This window comes from Entelurus aequoreus, linkage group LG15 (assembly GCF_033978785.1).
Source record: "Entelurus aequoreus isolate RoL-2023_Sb linkage group LG15, RoL_Eaeq_v1.1, whole genome shotgun sequence".
Taxonomy (NCBI): domain Eukaryota; kingdom Metazoa; phylum Chordata; class Actinopteri; order Syngnathiformes; family Syngnathidae; genus Entelurus; species Entelurus aequoreus.
The window spans coordinates 36,075,994-36,090,355 of record NC_084745.1 but is presented as its reverse complement, the minus strand read 5'-3'; the positions used below and the strand labels follow the sequence as shown (position 1 = coordinate 36,090,355).

Sequence of the window (14,362 nt, the reverse complement as noted above, 5' to 3'; positions counted from 1 at the left end):
TTTAATATTGTTGTGCAGCACTTTGGAAACATTTCTGTTGTTTAAATGTGCTATATAAATAAAGTGGATTGGATTGGAAGTGACACAAAGCACGCCATGCAGGTTTACCGGTTGCTGTTGCGCATGCTCCAGTAGATGCGGTTGGCGTGGTAGCCGACTGGAAAGATGGCGACTGCGCTGTGGAAAGCGCTCATTTGCTGTGGGAGGAGCCTCCCGACGGCGCAGAAGAGCAGGCTGCCAACGCGAAACGTGTGCCGCTGCTCGCCGCGCTGCACCATCGCCGCTACCTGCCTTGCCTCGTCCCTCTGCACAAACACGCGACGGAACACGGCGAAACACCGTAGCTCCGAGTTGTACGGATCACACACAGACGAAAAAAAGTCGGAGGTCATGCCCGGGGTGGAGGATGGGGAGCTGCTGGAGGATCTGTCCCCGCTCAGAGGAGCCATCCTGGGCTTGTGGAAGTGACACAGCATTGTCTTGTCCTGAAGGAGAGAGAACACATCTGTAAACTTGGTCCAAGAACAACTTTTGGTGTACGGATTAGCGAGTGCCAATAATCAATTCAAGGGTTGCCATGGCAATCATGTCAGTATGTGAAGCCCTACCTTGAAGAAAGTGCAATGGGCCCGCAGCGCGCACGTGAAGTGATATGTGTTGGTGCAGCGCAAACGGTTGCAGCCGCTGGTGGCGCCTGTTTGCTGGCAGTGAGCGCAGCGGAGCGTGAGACTGCGTCTTAGGGCTAGCTCCACGTTGATGAGTGCGCCGGCCTGAGTCTCATACACCTCACTGGACCACAGAGCACAGTTCAGATGGACCTGATGGACAGAACAAGAAACGGTTGGACCGAGACGACTAGAAGTACAGCACCATAGACACATGGGGGGGGCGCCTGGGCACTCACCCACAGATCCAAGTCCAGGTTCAGCAGTCTGGCTGGCCCGTCTGTTACACCATCGCCCAGCTGGTGACAAAAGCAACACCTTCGCTGGTCTACAGGTATAGGGTCGGGTCGTAGGGATGCCCCCAGTTTCTTTAACATCACATCGATTTCCTCCTCCGTTGGCATGGCGACCGCTTCGTCCGAAATGGGACCCCTGGTTGAGAGGTGAGAACTTGAGGATGGCTCGGCTAAACATGCAAACACGGAGCACGGGTCATGTGACGCTATGTGGCGCTCACCTGGTCAGAGTGACGTTGATGTTCCAGCGTCGCCAGCGAGAATTTTTCATCCTCTTCCCGTGGTGACTCAGCAGCAAGTCATCCCCCTCAGAAAAGGCGTGGGGGTGGGGCTTCAGTTTCACCTTGACCTAGCCAATCAGTCAGTCAATCAAGTAATTAATACAACTGCTCTGTTGACACAACTCGGACACGTCTCTCACCTTCAGGCTGTCCACACGGGGCCTGATCTCCATGGTGACAGTGGAGGCGGAGGGGAACTGGAGGGGTGGGGACGAGGTGGCGTTCTGGGATGGAGTGATGGGAGTCCGAGGGAGGGAGTGGACGGCAATGGACGACATGTTGTTGGCGTAGTGGTGATGCAGTCTGCTGGGGGTATCAGGGGGTGTCTTGTCCTTAGGCTGTGGACACGAGATAAATTATAATGACTGCAGTCATCGCCCAATCACATGCATGTGTTCTGAAATGATGTCACACCTTGTCTGCAGAGCTTGCGGTTTTCAGTCCAGATGAGTAGAGAGCAGAGCAGTTTGGGCTACAGAAGAGCAGAGTGGACGGACCTTCCTGTAACACACAATCACACCATCTTTTTTAACCGTTTATCTACCCAGGAAAGTCCCATTGATACTAATAATCTTTTTTTAAAGGGAGTCCTGCACATTCATACACCAGTGTAGGTGCCACTGGGAGCAAGGTGGGTGAAGTGTCTTGCAGAAGGCACAACGGCCGTGATTAAGATGGCGGCAGCTGAAATTTTTAAATCATTGTCAAACTCACCTGTTTGACAGCTTTGATTTTGCGAACTCCACTTCCCAGCAGTATTTTGCAGTGGCTGCAGGACGGCGGTCTGGAGACAGCAGGTGTAGCACCATGCTGGATGACGTCCTTCCTCACACCTTTGGCCAAACAAAGAAAATTAAATTTTTTTAACGATGATCAGCGGGGAAGTAGAATTGATGGAATTAAAAAGTGTGAGCAGACCAGCTGGAGGCGCAGGTCTCTGCTGCCTGCTGCTTGCTGAAGCCTAAACACATACACATATTAATGATACATTGATATGATACATAATAACACAATAAACTATGATATAATATTCAAGCAAAGACAGTCCTATCTGAAGGGGTACCTGAGGAAGTGGCACTCTGACTCCCGCCAGCAGAGCCAGCGGGTTGCACTCAGCGCGGCTCAGCTGGTAGTTGATTGAAGTGGGGACCCGCAGCAGCTTCGCCACTGTCGCCATGACACCAGGAACATTCTGGAAGGACAATGATGTGAGGAGCAAGCCGGGTGGACAGAGCTACGAAAAAATAGTCTACCTGAGCAGCGGATGGGTTTAGGGTGATCGCTATGGTAACCAGATCTGTGTTGGAACAGGAGGGAGGAGCCTGTTGGCTTGGCTCCGCCTTCACTTCCTGCTTTACCGCAGTGCCTGGACACAGACGACATAATGTTGATTTCAAGGTCTGCCATGTGTTACATTTACCCCCCAGCTGACTCACCTTTGCCCCAAGAGCAGGGCATGATGGGTATCGGTGGAGATGGGCAAGGGGATGGTAGCTCCAGTTTGATGAAGGACAGGTCAGGGTATCTGCTTATCTCCATGTCTGCCACACTGTCAGGAGACGAGGACGGGACAAAGTCTTCCGGGCTGCTGCGTAGCGACGATTCTTGGGCCCTGAAGAGGACGTGGTGAGTTAGCGAGCAGAACAGAAAATACTTCCTCTGAAAACCAGGAAGGTTAGCTCACCGGAGCTCTTCTTGGTTGTTGTGGGGTGGAGTCGGCAGGGAGGCGGGCACGTCCACAGTCTTGGCGGTGTGATTTTCAGCCGGAAGATCTTGAACCTTGGATTTGACACCTTTCACTGGCGGACATGACGTAAGACTGAGCTGAAGCCTGGAGGATAACGTTCGATCATCACAGCACTCACCATCTTGCTCGGTGAGCTCCTTCCTGCTCAGTTCCTCTGCTGTAGCAAAGCCGTTCACTAGCTTCTGCTTTACCACCGGTGGGGGGGTCGGTGGCAGCGAGGCAGGCGGTGTGGGTGGGTTACAGAGGTTGTTCTGCAAGGTGTGAAGTAAGACAAAAATAAGCCTCAGGCAAACGATGTAGTTTGACTTTTCAGGACGTGTACCTTGCATGTGAGCTGTGAGTAGTAGTCAGTGACTCCGTCCAGGCAGGCGTTGCCAAAGGAGCCAGTGAGTCTGGAGTCCCTCCCTAGAGAGGTGCTGCCATAAGGGGGGAACAGACTCAGGTCGAACCCCAGAACGGGCTCCATGAGGGGTAGCACAGAGAGCTAAGAGAGAGGTAGATACACCATAAGAACTTGACACTATAATGTGAAGACAGTAAAGATGGCTGGAGTCAGTTCACCTGTCTGAGGTGTGTTATGATCTGCTCAGAGGGGGTGGAAGAGGAGTGAAGCATTTCGTCCTCGTCTTCTCGTTTCCTCCGCTTGTATTTGGCCAGAGCTTTGTCTTTGTCGGGCCGAGCAGCTCTCTTACATCGCTGAGCCTTTTTCTTGCCTAACAAGTCCAAGACATCAGGACTGTCCACCATCATGTTGCCAAGGAAACCAGCACCGTCCTCCTCCTCAGAGCGCACACTGTCAGTGGAGAGTTGGTGGTGGACAGGAGGCGGGGCATGGGTGGTAGGCGATGGAGTCTTTGCCGGAGAAGCCTTTTCCTTCAGCAAGTGTCTGAGCAGCTCCTTCCCTGCATCTCCTCCTACATGAAGAGGGGAGGCGCACTCCAACTTTACTGGGTCTCCTCCACAGGGTCCTCGCTCCTCTCGCTCCTCCTGCAGGAATACGAATCAAACCAAAACAAATGAATATTATTTGCATAGGACAACAACACCGACTGCGGTACTGGTAACCAACCTTGACCCCCATGCGGCCACACAGGAGGCCTCTATGAGCCTCCATGTCCATTAGATGGGTTCTGTCCTGGGCTGCAGGGCACACAGACAGCTGCTTCTCCAGTTCTGAGGATGGAGCCAGACCAGAGAGGGGAGGGGTGTTCATCTCAGCCAACTCAGTGCTGCACCGTGTGGGCGTAGAGCACGAAGCGTCTGAAAAGGCTGGAGTAGACGGGGCTGTGATGTCATCAGAGTGTGAGGACAGCGGTGTTCTGGCTCCCCCAGCAGAATTGTCTCTGTCCTTGTTCCCACTCCTCTTCTTCTTCAGGCTGTCGTCTGTCATGATGTCAGAGTACAGCTGCATGAGGGAGGCGGGGCCTCCGGATGAGGAAGGGGTGAAGACGGCATGTAGAGGGGCAGATGGTGATGAGGTTGAGGACTCCTGTCGAAATTGATGACCTTGACTTCCTTGATTGGAAGGAGCTATAACGACCCCTCCAAGGCCAGGTGGACGGACCTGACCAGGACCTGCAGAGCCCAAAGGGTCTGGGAGTCTCGGTGTGGTCTGGAGGTTGGGCGACGACAAGAGGAGTTGTGGCGGTCTGGAGGCAGGCGGAGACTGGAGGAAGTCCTGGGGCAGTTCAGAACTGAAGAAAGGCATCTTGGAGAAAGTGTCCCCACTAGGGGTGGAGCCAGGAGTGCTGCCAGCCACTGACCCTGTGGAACAGAGCCGAGCCACTCCAGGTCCCACAGATCCACCTTGAGAACCTTGCTGCAAGACCCTATGGCAATCCACCTGAAGGCAGAGAAAAAGGAAGTACAAACACAGTGTGTATGTGTGTGTGTGTTTGCTAATGCAATGTCTCACCCCCTGCATAAGGTGCACCCTCTGCCGCTCCTGCTGCTCTCTTATTCTTTCTCTCCTTTCCCTCTCCTGGAAACCTTCACTGAATGGGTTGTTGTCATCAAATTTGACCTGCAGGTGCACATGATGTGTTCCAAATATTACCTAACAATACCTCAAGCATTTATAGACTAATATTCTTGTGAAAAGCTCTTGATTTTTGAGGTTTGATTCCTACCTGGGGGGAGGGTGCTGCTATGTCACCCCCTGAGGCACCACTGGGACCCCCAGTGGGTGTCCGGGGTCCTGGGGCAAAGCCTGCTGCTGGAGCTGAAAGTCTGGGCGCAATGGCTGGAGAGGGCTGTGAAGCCTGAGGGGGCTTTGAAAGGGTATGGGGCAACTGTGGTGGCACATGAGATGCCATATTCGGCCCCATCAAACCTGGAACAACTCCCACTTCTGGTGACCAACCAGGGGGAATGTTCTGGACGCAGGGCAGAGCTGAGTTACTGGGCCTATTCTGCTGAGGTACTACTCCAGAAGGCACAATAGGAAGGGGTCTTTGCTGCTGCTGTTGTTGTTGTTGTGTTCTGTAGTCCTCGATGAGCACTGTGTGATCTTTCTGCTGCTTACGTATCTGAAGGAGAACATACGCAAGTCAACAAGTAGTCCCTTTGGGGAGAGGTGATGTGTAGACACTGACCTGCTCCAGCTGCTTCTGGACAGACACCTGCTGCTCCATGATGTAGTGCAGCTGAGCAGCGTCTTCCTCTGCGAGTGCACGACCCGCCTTCTTTGCCGTCCTCTGCTTGGCCGACAGAGCCTTTTTGGTCTTGCGGTGAGCTGCGATTTGGTCCTCCAGGAGACGCTGCTGCATCTGCAAGAGTTGCTGGGTCTCACCCAACCACTCTTCATATTGACGTTTCTGAGAGTCGTCTGCAGCACAGTTAAGCAAAAATGCCCCATCATAAACTGTTCAGCATTTCAGAAATTTTGAAATTCTCAGAAGTTGTGGGGGTGAAACTCACTAACAAATCCAGGTCCAAAGCTGGGTGGGTTCGGCCGCACCAGTGGAGGGTTTACCTCTCCTTCCTGACAGAAAAAAAAGACACTCCATGTTTAATATGGGTGCAACGATTCGTTGACATTGTCAAGAAAAATTTACAAGAAAATTTGTTGAGTAAGCATGCTCGCTGAGCAGCAGAAACAGGAAGAGAAAAATGGCTGTGACCACAAACAAAAGCACCGCAGGCGAAAACATAGAAAATATGGGAACATTTCACCCTAGACCTTGCTTTTTCATGGCAGTACATCTATAATGAGGGAGCATTTAAATCGGAGGATTGTCAGACCTCTGAAGGATGAGGTCTGCGACTCTCCTTGGTATAAAATAGCTTGTTCGCTTGATAGCTAACAGAGACAAATTTGAGTGGAAAAAAGTATTAAATATCCTTTTAGCCAAAGTCCGCCAGCTAAACTTGTTTTTCTTACCTGTGAGCAGCTCTCCAAACACATCATTGTCAAAAAATGCACTTTTCTTTTTGAGGAAGCTAGTTAGCGTAGTTAGTGTTTTATTTGTTTTATTGCTGCCATTTGTTTACAAATTAATTGATATTTCGTTTTTGTCAGCACTTTGCCTATCCTTGCTTTAAAAAAAACTAAAGTTTATTTTAGTAACAGTCTAATGAGCAGCACAGTTACAGTATAACAAATATTTCTTAAAGAAATCATTATGGTTAGCTATCACTTACCTAAAAATATCTCAAGCTGATCTCAGAGCATTCAATTGATCGCAACTGGACTGTTTGGTTTGTCTTGGAAGATATTTCGCCTCTCATCCAAGTAAGCTTCATCAGTTCATGCTCATAGACTTAGATAGGTCAGCTCTCGTCGTAGACTTAGATTGGTTATATTTAGTCTAGCGGCTGGTGCCAAAACCCCAAATATGTATACTCCAATACAAGGAGGGTGTTAGATATTTGGGGTTTTGTCACCAGCTGCTGGAGTAGATCTGACCATTAAATAAAGTCACCATTGTAGTTAAAGTGCATACGGCAGATGGAGAAGGGCTATCGAGCTAGAGTGCAAGTTTGCTAATTTGTTGCATGTAATAAGTGTGCTGAAGGAAGAACATGCACATTTCCCTTGGTCTAGTACAGGGATGTCAAAGTCAAATACATCAGAGGGCCAAAAAAACTAATTTGCTACAAGCCGAGGGTCGGACTGGTTCAATGTTTATTAAAACATATTAAAATGATTGCACATAACCTATTGAACCAATACCTAACACAGTAAACTGTATTTTATTTAATGATTAAATGAATAATCCAACATTTTTGTGTGGCTCTGTCACTAATTTTAAGTGAAAACATTTTTCAACAGGCTCACAGACAAAAACAAACGTCCTTCAAAGCAGGCGGCTGTGGCCTGCGGGCCGGTTCTAATACCAATCAAATATCATCCCGGGGGCCATAGATAATTAATTTGCGGGCCGGATCTGGCCCGCGGGCCTTGACTTTGACATCACTGGTCAAGTAAGTTAAAGGGGAACTGCACTTTTTTTTTGGAATTTTGCCTATCATTCAAAATCATTATGAGAGACAAGAACATATATTTTTTTAGGATTTTAAAGATGATAAAAAAAAGCTTGGAAGATGCGGCTAATGGTTGTCACCGTTGTAGCCTTCCAAACCCTTTAAAACAACTTCAAAACTCTCCATCAATGTTTTATATACACACTGCAAGTCTTTTTGTAATATAGTAATAGACACGTTCATCACAATATGTAATATGTACATTATTTACCGTATTATTGTCATTTTAATCATTGCTGGGACTGATTTCTTCCGCGAAGTTCCATAGCAGCGCACTTCCGACTTCCGGCAACAAATGTGTGTTTGTACTTCCGGAAACAAACACTAGTATGTTCTAATCATGGCAAACTTGGTAAGAGACAATGAAGATGACTATTTTTGGACAAATGAGGATTCACAACCTTATCTTAATGAAGCTGAATATACGAAAGATGAACTAATGCTTAAAGAAGTGAGCACAAAGGAAGGTGAGATATTGGAGCAAACGAAAGCCGAAAGAGTGAGGTCGGAAATGTAAATGTGGAACTTAAAGCCATGTTATTTCAACATAAATGGAGTGCTCACCCAAATAAACCATAAAAACAAACGGACAACTGTCTATGATACATGATCATGATCATGATACATGCAACACGTCATGCGTGTTATTACAACTTCATACGCTGTCTTGCTAGCTGTGTACAAACAAAACATGAAATGTGGGCTAATACTTTACAGACACTGTAATATGATTGTTCAGGTTTTTCAGTCAGTACGATTGGTGTCTAATCGCATTGTGTTGTGCATTACAAACTCAAACGCGTTTCGTGACGTAGAAGCTAGCTTATCTCTTTCTGTAGCTAGCTTTTACGGCTAATACCGAAGCAATGCGAATGTGTTAATGGTGTGCCGTTAGGGCCAGCAAGGTCTAACATAAATCATGATCATAAATTAGCAAAAGCTAGTTTTATTTTAAATTTACTTGCCATAAATATATAAAAGTATTCATCATATTATATCTTTTGTCATATTAGGCTCCAGTGTTGCTGTTTTTAAATTAAAGCTTTTATCCAATCAGAATTCAGCTAGCTTTTTGCCAGCGCAGTATGAATTCCGCTAGAGGCCTTCTGAATCAACATTAGCAGTGGCTGTGCAGGGTAAACGAACGGTGGACATTCAGTTGATAGACAGTTGCCATAGCCAATCAGATCACAAGTTGTTGACAAAAGCCCATTTAGGTAGCCTTAGATTAAACGTGACTGTGATCCGCGATTGTCACTCGGGAGTGACAAGTGAATATTCCATCACAAATTGTAATTTACGAAAGCAGGAAGTGGCACCGGAGCCATATCCGGCCAGTAGAGAAATCACTTTAGTCACTTTTTAAACCCACAAAAAAGGAGCGCAAAACTTTGATTAGGCGACAGATATATATTTGCAAGGCTTTTTTCAAGAAGGATATTTAAAGAGACGAGGTCGGCTGACCCCAAGAGCTAGCCAAGCTGAAATGGTTTGCCCGCCACTTCTACTCGAATCAACCAACTACGAGAAGTACCACTGGCTTATTATACAGTGTCGGATGGGTGCTACAAATTGTGAGTTCAAATATAGTTTTTCTTTTTTTTGTCCTGTTCAGCTTCTCAGGCAAATCATATAGTTGATGTGGATGCCCATATCGGCTGTTCAGATTTACTTTACAAAAGAGAAGTGTAGGATACTTCTCTTGTTGCCTTATTTGTATTTATTAAATGTATTTATATTATCATTTGGTGCAGCCGGGCCGGAGCAGGAGGAGATAGAAAGAGAAAAAACAGAAGACAGAGGGGGAAATTTTGGGGACAATAGAGGGATTAGACAGAGAGAGAAAAACAACAACAGCAAATACAACAATAACAACAACAACAACAATAGAGCAACATCAGCAAATATGACATGTACAAATATGATGGTAAAAGTGATAGCAAATGAGCAGTTAGCGAAAATAAAAAATAATACAGAAATGACGATGAGCATTATTACACTACAAATGGAGCAATACAAATACCAATAGAAATAGCGCTATTGATAATGAACAATACCCATAATTTACCTCTATTATCAACAATACAGTTGTTCAAATGCAACAATACATATACGTAATGATAACTATAGATACAAAAGAATGCAGAAAAATGGAGGGGAAGAAAGAGAAGCAACCTATATTAACCTTGTAGATTGTTATAGTAACAATAGGTTAAGCTTTGTCAGTGTGCCATGTGTTACCCAGTTTACCCTAGGGCAACAACGTTAGTATATGTTTGATGAAACGTGATTACGTGCATGAGTGTATGTATGTATATGTACTTGTATATGTACAGAATGTGTGTATATGTACAGTATGTGTATATGTATGTTTGTACAGTGAATGTGCGTGTGGATGTACGAACTTTGAGTATGTAGGTATGCACTGTATTTGTGTATGTATGTGGGAACGTAGGTACCTAAGTATGTATGTATGTATTTATGTATGTGAGTGTATGTGTATTTGTATGTACAATATATTTGACTCCCAGTGTATGTGGGAGCCAGAGTACGACCCCAGACACCCAGAGAGCCCAACCCACAAACAGCAGGTGTGGCGCCCAGGGAACCAGGGACCACTGGCCCCACGCAGCCAGGCCGGCCAACGACAGGAACCCTAGAGCCAGGCCCACCGTGCCGCCCGTAAGAGCCAGCAGCAGGCCGCAGACAGACGCACCCGGCAGAGGACAAGGCACGAGAGAAGCAGGGGACAGCCAGACCTCAAGCCAGCGAGAGACCACACCCCACACAGGTAGAAAGGCGGGATGCCCCGCCCGGGGGGCCCAGAGACTCCCCGCAACCGGATGGGAAGACCGCCCCCGCCCCACCAGCAACCGGGCCCCCACGAGCCCACCCCCCACCCCCGGAGAGCGCGGCGCGGCCCGCCCCCAGCCACCCCACCCAAGTCGGCCGCCGCAGGACCGCCCAGCACGGGGCCACGGGAACCACCCACCCCACCCGCAGGGACCCCAATGATGGAGATGGAACAACCAGCAACCACCCCGTCGAGTTCCCCCCCTGAGGGAGGGGAAAAATAAAAAATAAAATTAATAAAATATATATTTTTTTTAAATAAATTAATTAATAAATAAATAGTAATAATGGTAATAATAATTATTATACATCTAAAAAATTAAATTTTTTTAAAAAAAGTATTAAAAGAAGATCACAGACATGCTGACACACAAGGTCACTACCCCAGCAGCTGGCCGACCCGCAGCACCTCGGAATACTTTGCAGCACCAAGCTACCACAATAGACGCGGGGACTAGACCCAGCAGGCCCCAACCAAGACGGGGCACCCGGAGGGGATGGACGGTGGGACCCAGGAGCTCCAGACACGCAGTCTAAATATAGTTTTTCACGTTTAATGTGTTTTTACAATTATTTCAATTTTGACAGTACCACTTAAGGTATGTTTTAATTGCTGATGCAGGTTTATAGATTTTTTTATTGCGCCGAAAAATTGCCCGTTTTGTACACAATTCAATGCCCAGTAATGCCCAAGTGTGGTTTTTTAATGCATGTTTAAAGTGACTTAGAGGTAGAAATTATTGTTCCCATTAGCTGCATTCCCAGCCACCAAGAACGGGACGATTTTTGCAAGTTACCTTTTTGTCTTCATGTATCTCATATTGATTGTGAATGATAGGAATTTATTTTTTTTTAAAAAGTGCAGTTCCCCTTTAAAGTGCTGCTATTATTGCACATAGCCCTATTGCATAAGTAGGTTGCGTTAACAGATGTGTTTACGCATGAAAAATTGAACCAAAAAAAGCAGACATAATTGTATCTATGTAGGAAACATTGCACAAAATATGAATACATAACTTATAAAATACAAATACAATTCAATAAAAAGCAATATAATTCCATTGGAACTAATGGCAAGTATATATAGTTTTATTATATATCCATGCTCTAGTCTTTGACAATGATGTATCACGTATAAGCCAAAAAATAAGCCCACAAGCTAGCAAAAATTTGTAGAAAAAACCCCAAAATTTCTTTGGCAAGCTTTTTTGCAAAGGGAAAAGGGCCAGCGCTCCCACTAATTCAGTGTTAGGGTGAGTTGAATTTTTCATGCACTTATTTTAGCTAATTTATCTGCCACACGTTGAAGACTGGTCCGTGAAACTAATGCCTGCATTAAACCGACCCGGGTGCAATAATGGTTGGGGACCCCTGTTCACATTTGAGAATCGTTGTGTATGCTGCAGGTCGTGTGGTGTTTGTGTTGGGTCACACCTGTCCAACTTGAAGCAGAGGTTGAGGGGTTCCTTCAGGAGTCGTGGCCGCAGGAGCCTGGTGAAACCTACGAAATAGACAACGCAGTCTTAAGTAAGTCAAGTTCAAACGTACTGTAGTCATGTGACCTCAAACATACCTGTTGATGACCATGTTGTTGAGGCCTAGGTTCCCTTGAGTCATCACCTTGTTGATGCCCTTAAGAGCCACCATCTTGGCCTTCATTATGGGGTCTGAGATGGAGTCAAAGTCGGCTAAACGTACAAAAACAAACCACATTTATCAAACCACATTTATTATATATAAGAGCCTAAAAAATATGCTGCATTCTGGATCTTACTTATTTCTGGGAATGTGGGTTCAGAGGTGGATTTCTGTCTGATCAGTGCCTGCATCTGTTTCTGTTGCTGCTGCTCCTGGCGCTCCTGGTCCAAGAGATCCTGCAGCAAAAGTGGCTGCTCCTCCAGTAGTAAAGGTTTAGACTTGTTCTGGGCCTGTTCCTGGGCAATGGATTGAGCAGCTGCGTCCAGGTTTGGAGACACGGCCTGAGGGTTGAGAAGTAGGCAAGGCTGGGAGAGTTGAAGCGACACTTTGTGAGGGGTGTCAGGGGAAGCCTGAGTTTGAAGGTTGAGGTAAGCCGAAGAGGGTCCAAGGGGTGTTTGATGGAAGCCAGGCTGCTGACCTGAAGACGGACAAAGAGAACATGATAAGTGATCCATCCTGCCTCCAAGCTGGGGGGGGACATCAATCTTGATCAATAGGTCACCTGGAGTTACGCCAGACGACAAAGCCTTTTCCTGGGCTTGGAGTTCTGGCAAAACTGCTGAATCAGAAGAATCACTCACATCCCCCTGGAGAGACAGAAAGGTAGGTAAGCATTAACCCAACAAAGTTGTTTAGTACATGAGATCTGTTTGAAAAGGAATGTTACCTTGGCAAGGTGCAAAGAAGAGCTGGACTGGCTGGATCCTGCTGTCTCAGCCTCAGAAGCTACAGGGAGTTGTTGGCTGACAGCCTCAGGTTGTGGTGCGGGGTGACGGGATGAAGAATCATTTTTAGTATCTCTGTTGACGGCCTCCTGCACTTCTTCTTTGACCTGACCTAACAAGTTGGCATTGGTATCCAACTTTCTCGGACCACCAACTAAGTCTCGCCTCTCTCCTCCCTTTTTGTCTCCCACAGGATCCTCCAGGTCAAGCTCCTCATTGAACATGTCTTTCTTGTCCTCTAGGTTGAGCTCGGGGTCAGCATAAGCGATCAGGTCAAACTTTCCCGACAGCAAGAAGTCATCTAAGTGGAGGTCGTTGGCACCCAGGTCTAAGTCTTCTTTACCTGAATTAGGAAGAGACAAAAGTGGTTACTCTGATTTTGGTTGTTGTTGACACTAAAGTACAAATTATTACCATCTTCAGGATCCAGGTTCAGATTGAGGTCAACTAGATCTTTCACCTCCACATCCTCCAGATCTTTTACAGCTGAGTCCTCCCCTTCCAGGTGCTCCTCTATCCCATCAGTCCCCTGGAGCCCTGGTTCACTCTCCTGACCCAATGCTGCCACGTGGATTAGATTCTGATGGTTGAGTTGCTCCATCGTCAGCATTGGATGATGACCCACTGTTGTCTCTGCTATCGGGACCCCTGAGGTTGGCCTGGCAGCTGATGGCTGAGAGTCCACGGTCTGCATGGGTGGGGCAGCAAGGGAGAATGGCAGCCTCAGACGGTTCTCTGGAGAACGGTGTCGAAGCTCAATGTAAGGCTGCCCCATGATGCTGTGCTGCTGGATGGGGAGGGAGCGGGGAACAAAGGGCTGGTGGACAGCTGGTTTAAGAGCCAGCAAAAACACAAGAGATTAGCAGATTCTTCCACAGGAGGCAAAAAAAATGGAGCTGTCTTGAGCTAAGTCTTACCGGACATCAAATGTGGATGAGGGCTGGGGACAGTCATCTGACGGATGCTGGTAAAGTCACCGGGCACTGGCGCCCTTATCTGGACAGGGGGTACAAGCCCAGAACTAGGCACTAACACTGTGGGAGAACGCAAGAAGGACTCCTGGAGACCAAACCTGAAAAGGAGAGCAAGCTTTAAATAACTGCAGTAAAAATGCTTACATAAAGTGTTCAAACACAGTCTCACAAAATAAACTAGGCATACAAAATGTGTTTCATTGTTAATTCGGAAAGATCTGTGCAATGCTCACCTTAAGGCCATTCCTCTGGGTCCAAGTTCCCTGGGGATGCTTTGCCTGGGAAATTGAGACTCACTTGGGCTTAACCCTCTGACCTGGTCCACTGGAAAAGTTCCATGCAACCGTGGGGGTCCAGTAAAAGCTCCAGCTGGTCCAGCAGGCCGCATTATACCGGGGTAAGGAGGTGGTGGACGTCCAAACACATCAGTTGGAGGATTGGGGGTGGTGGTTTCTTCCTGGGACCAGTGACGGGGTGTTGCTGAGCTGGGGGCCGAACCTGGTGGAGCAGCAGTAGCTGAAGGGGCACCAGGCTGAGACTCCTGGAGACCTTTTTCTTGCCGCAATGCACTCTTCTGCTGCTGCTGCCTCAGGATGAGCTGGCGGAGTCTCTGACGCTGCAGACAAAAATCATCAGTT

General features: G+C 47.4%; 1 protein-coding gene across 1 annotated transcript in view; it reads right to left on the bottom strand.

Moving 5' to 3' along the window:
• LOC133630074 (histone-lysine N-methyltransferase 2C-like) overlaps positions 1 to 14,362 on the bottom strand; it is a 38,653-nt gene that overhangs the window by 5,258 nt on the left and 19,033 nt on the right. The window contains exons 42-69 of the mRNA XM_062021345.1: positions 13,958 to 14,340; positions 13,668 to 13,822; positions 13,165 to 13,578; positions 12,693 to 13,093; positions 12,528 to 12,612; positions 12,102 to 12,443; positions 11,901 to 12,015; positions 11,762 to 11,828; positions 5,909 to 5,972; positions 5,584 to 5,816; positions 5,119 to 5,517; positions 4,905 to 5,012; positions 4,059 to 4,832; positions 3,551 to 3,976; positions 3,312 to 3,473; positions 3,108 to 3,240; positions 2,927 to 3,041; positions 2,679 to 2,854; positions 2,496 to 2,608; positions 2,306 to 2,434; positions 2,161 to 2,203; positions 1,957 to 2,075; positions 1,657 to 1,743; positions 1,383 to 1,580; positions 1,183 to 1,310; positions 905 to 1,097; positions 609 to 818; positions 109 to 485 (exon numbers count right to left, since the gene is read on the bottom strand). Of these exons, the coding sequence (XP_061877329.1) occupies positions 109 to 485; positions 609 to 818; positions 905 to 1,097; positions 1,183 to 1,310; positions 1,383 to 1,580; positions 1,657 to 1,743; positions 1,957 to 2,075; positions 2,161 to 2,203; positions 2,306 to 2,434; positions 2,496 to 2,608; positions 2,679 to 2,854; positions 2,927 to 3,041; positions 3,108 to 3,240; positions 3,312 to 3,473; positions 3,551 to 3,976; positions 4,059 to 4,832; positions 4,905 to 5,012; positions 5,119 to 5,517; positions 5,584 to 5,816; positions 5,909 to 5,972; positions 11,762 to 11,828; positions 11,901 to 12,015; positions 12,102 to 12,443; positions 12,528 to 12,612; positions 12,693 to 13,093; positions 13,165 to 13,578; positions 13,668 to 13,822; positions 13,958 to 14,340 (6,149 nt within the window). The remainder of the gene's footprint in view (positions 1 to 108; positions 486 to 608; positions 819 to 904; positions 1,098 to 1,182; positions 1,311 to 1,382; positions 1,581 to 1,656; positions 1,744 to 1,956; positions 2,076 to 2,160; positions 2,204 to 2,305; positions 2,435 to 2,495; positions 2,609 to 2,678; positions 2,855 to 2,926; positions 3,042 to 3,107; positions 3,241 to 3,311; positions 3,474 to 3,550; positions 3,977 to 4,058; positions 4,833 to 4,904; positions 5,013 to 5,118; positions 5,518 to 5,583; positions 5,817 to 5,908; positions 5,973 to 11,761; positions 11,829 to 11,900; positions 12,016 to 12,101; positions 12,444 to 12,527; positions 12,613 to 12,692; positions 13,094 to 13,164; positions 13,579 to 13,667; positions 13,823 to 13,957; positions 14,341 to 14,362) is intronic.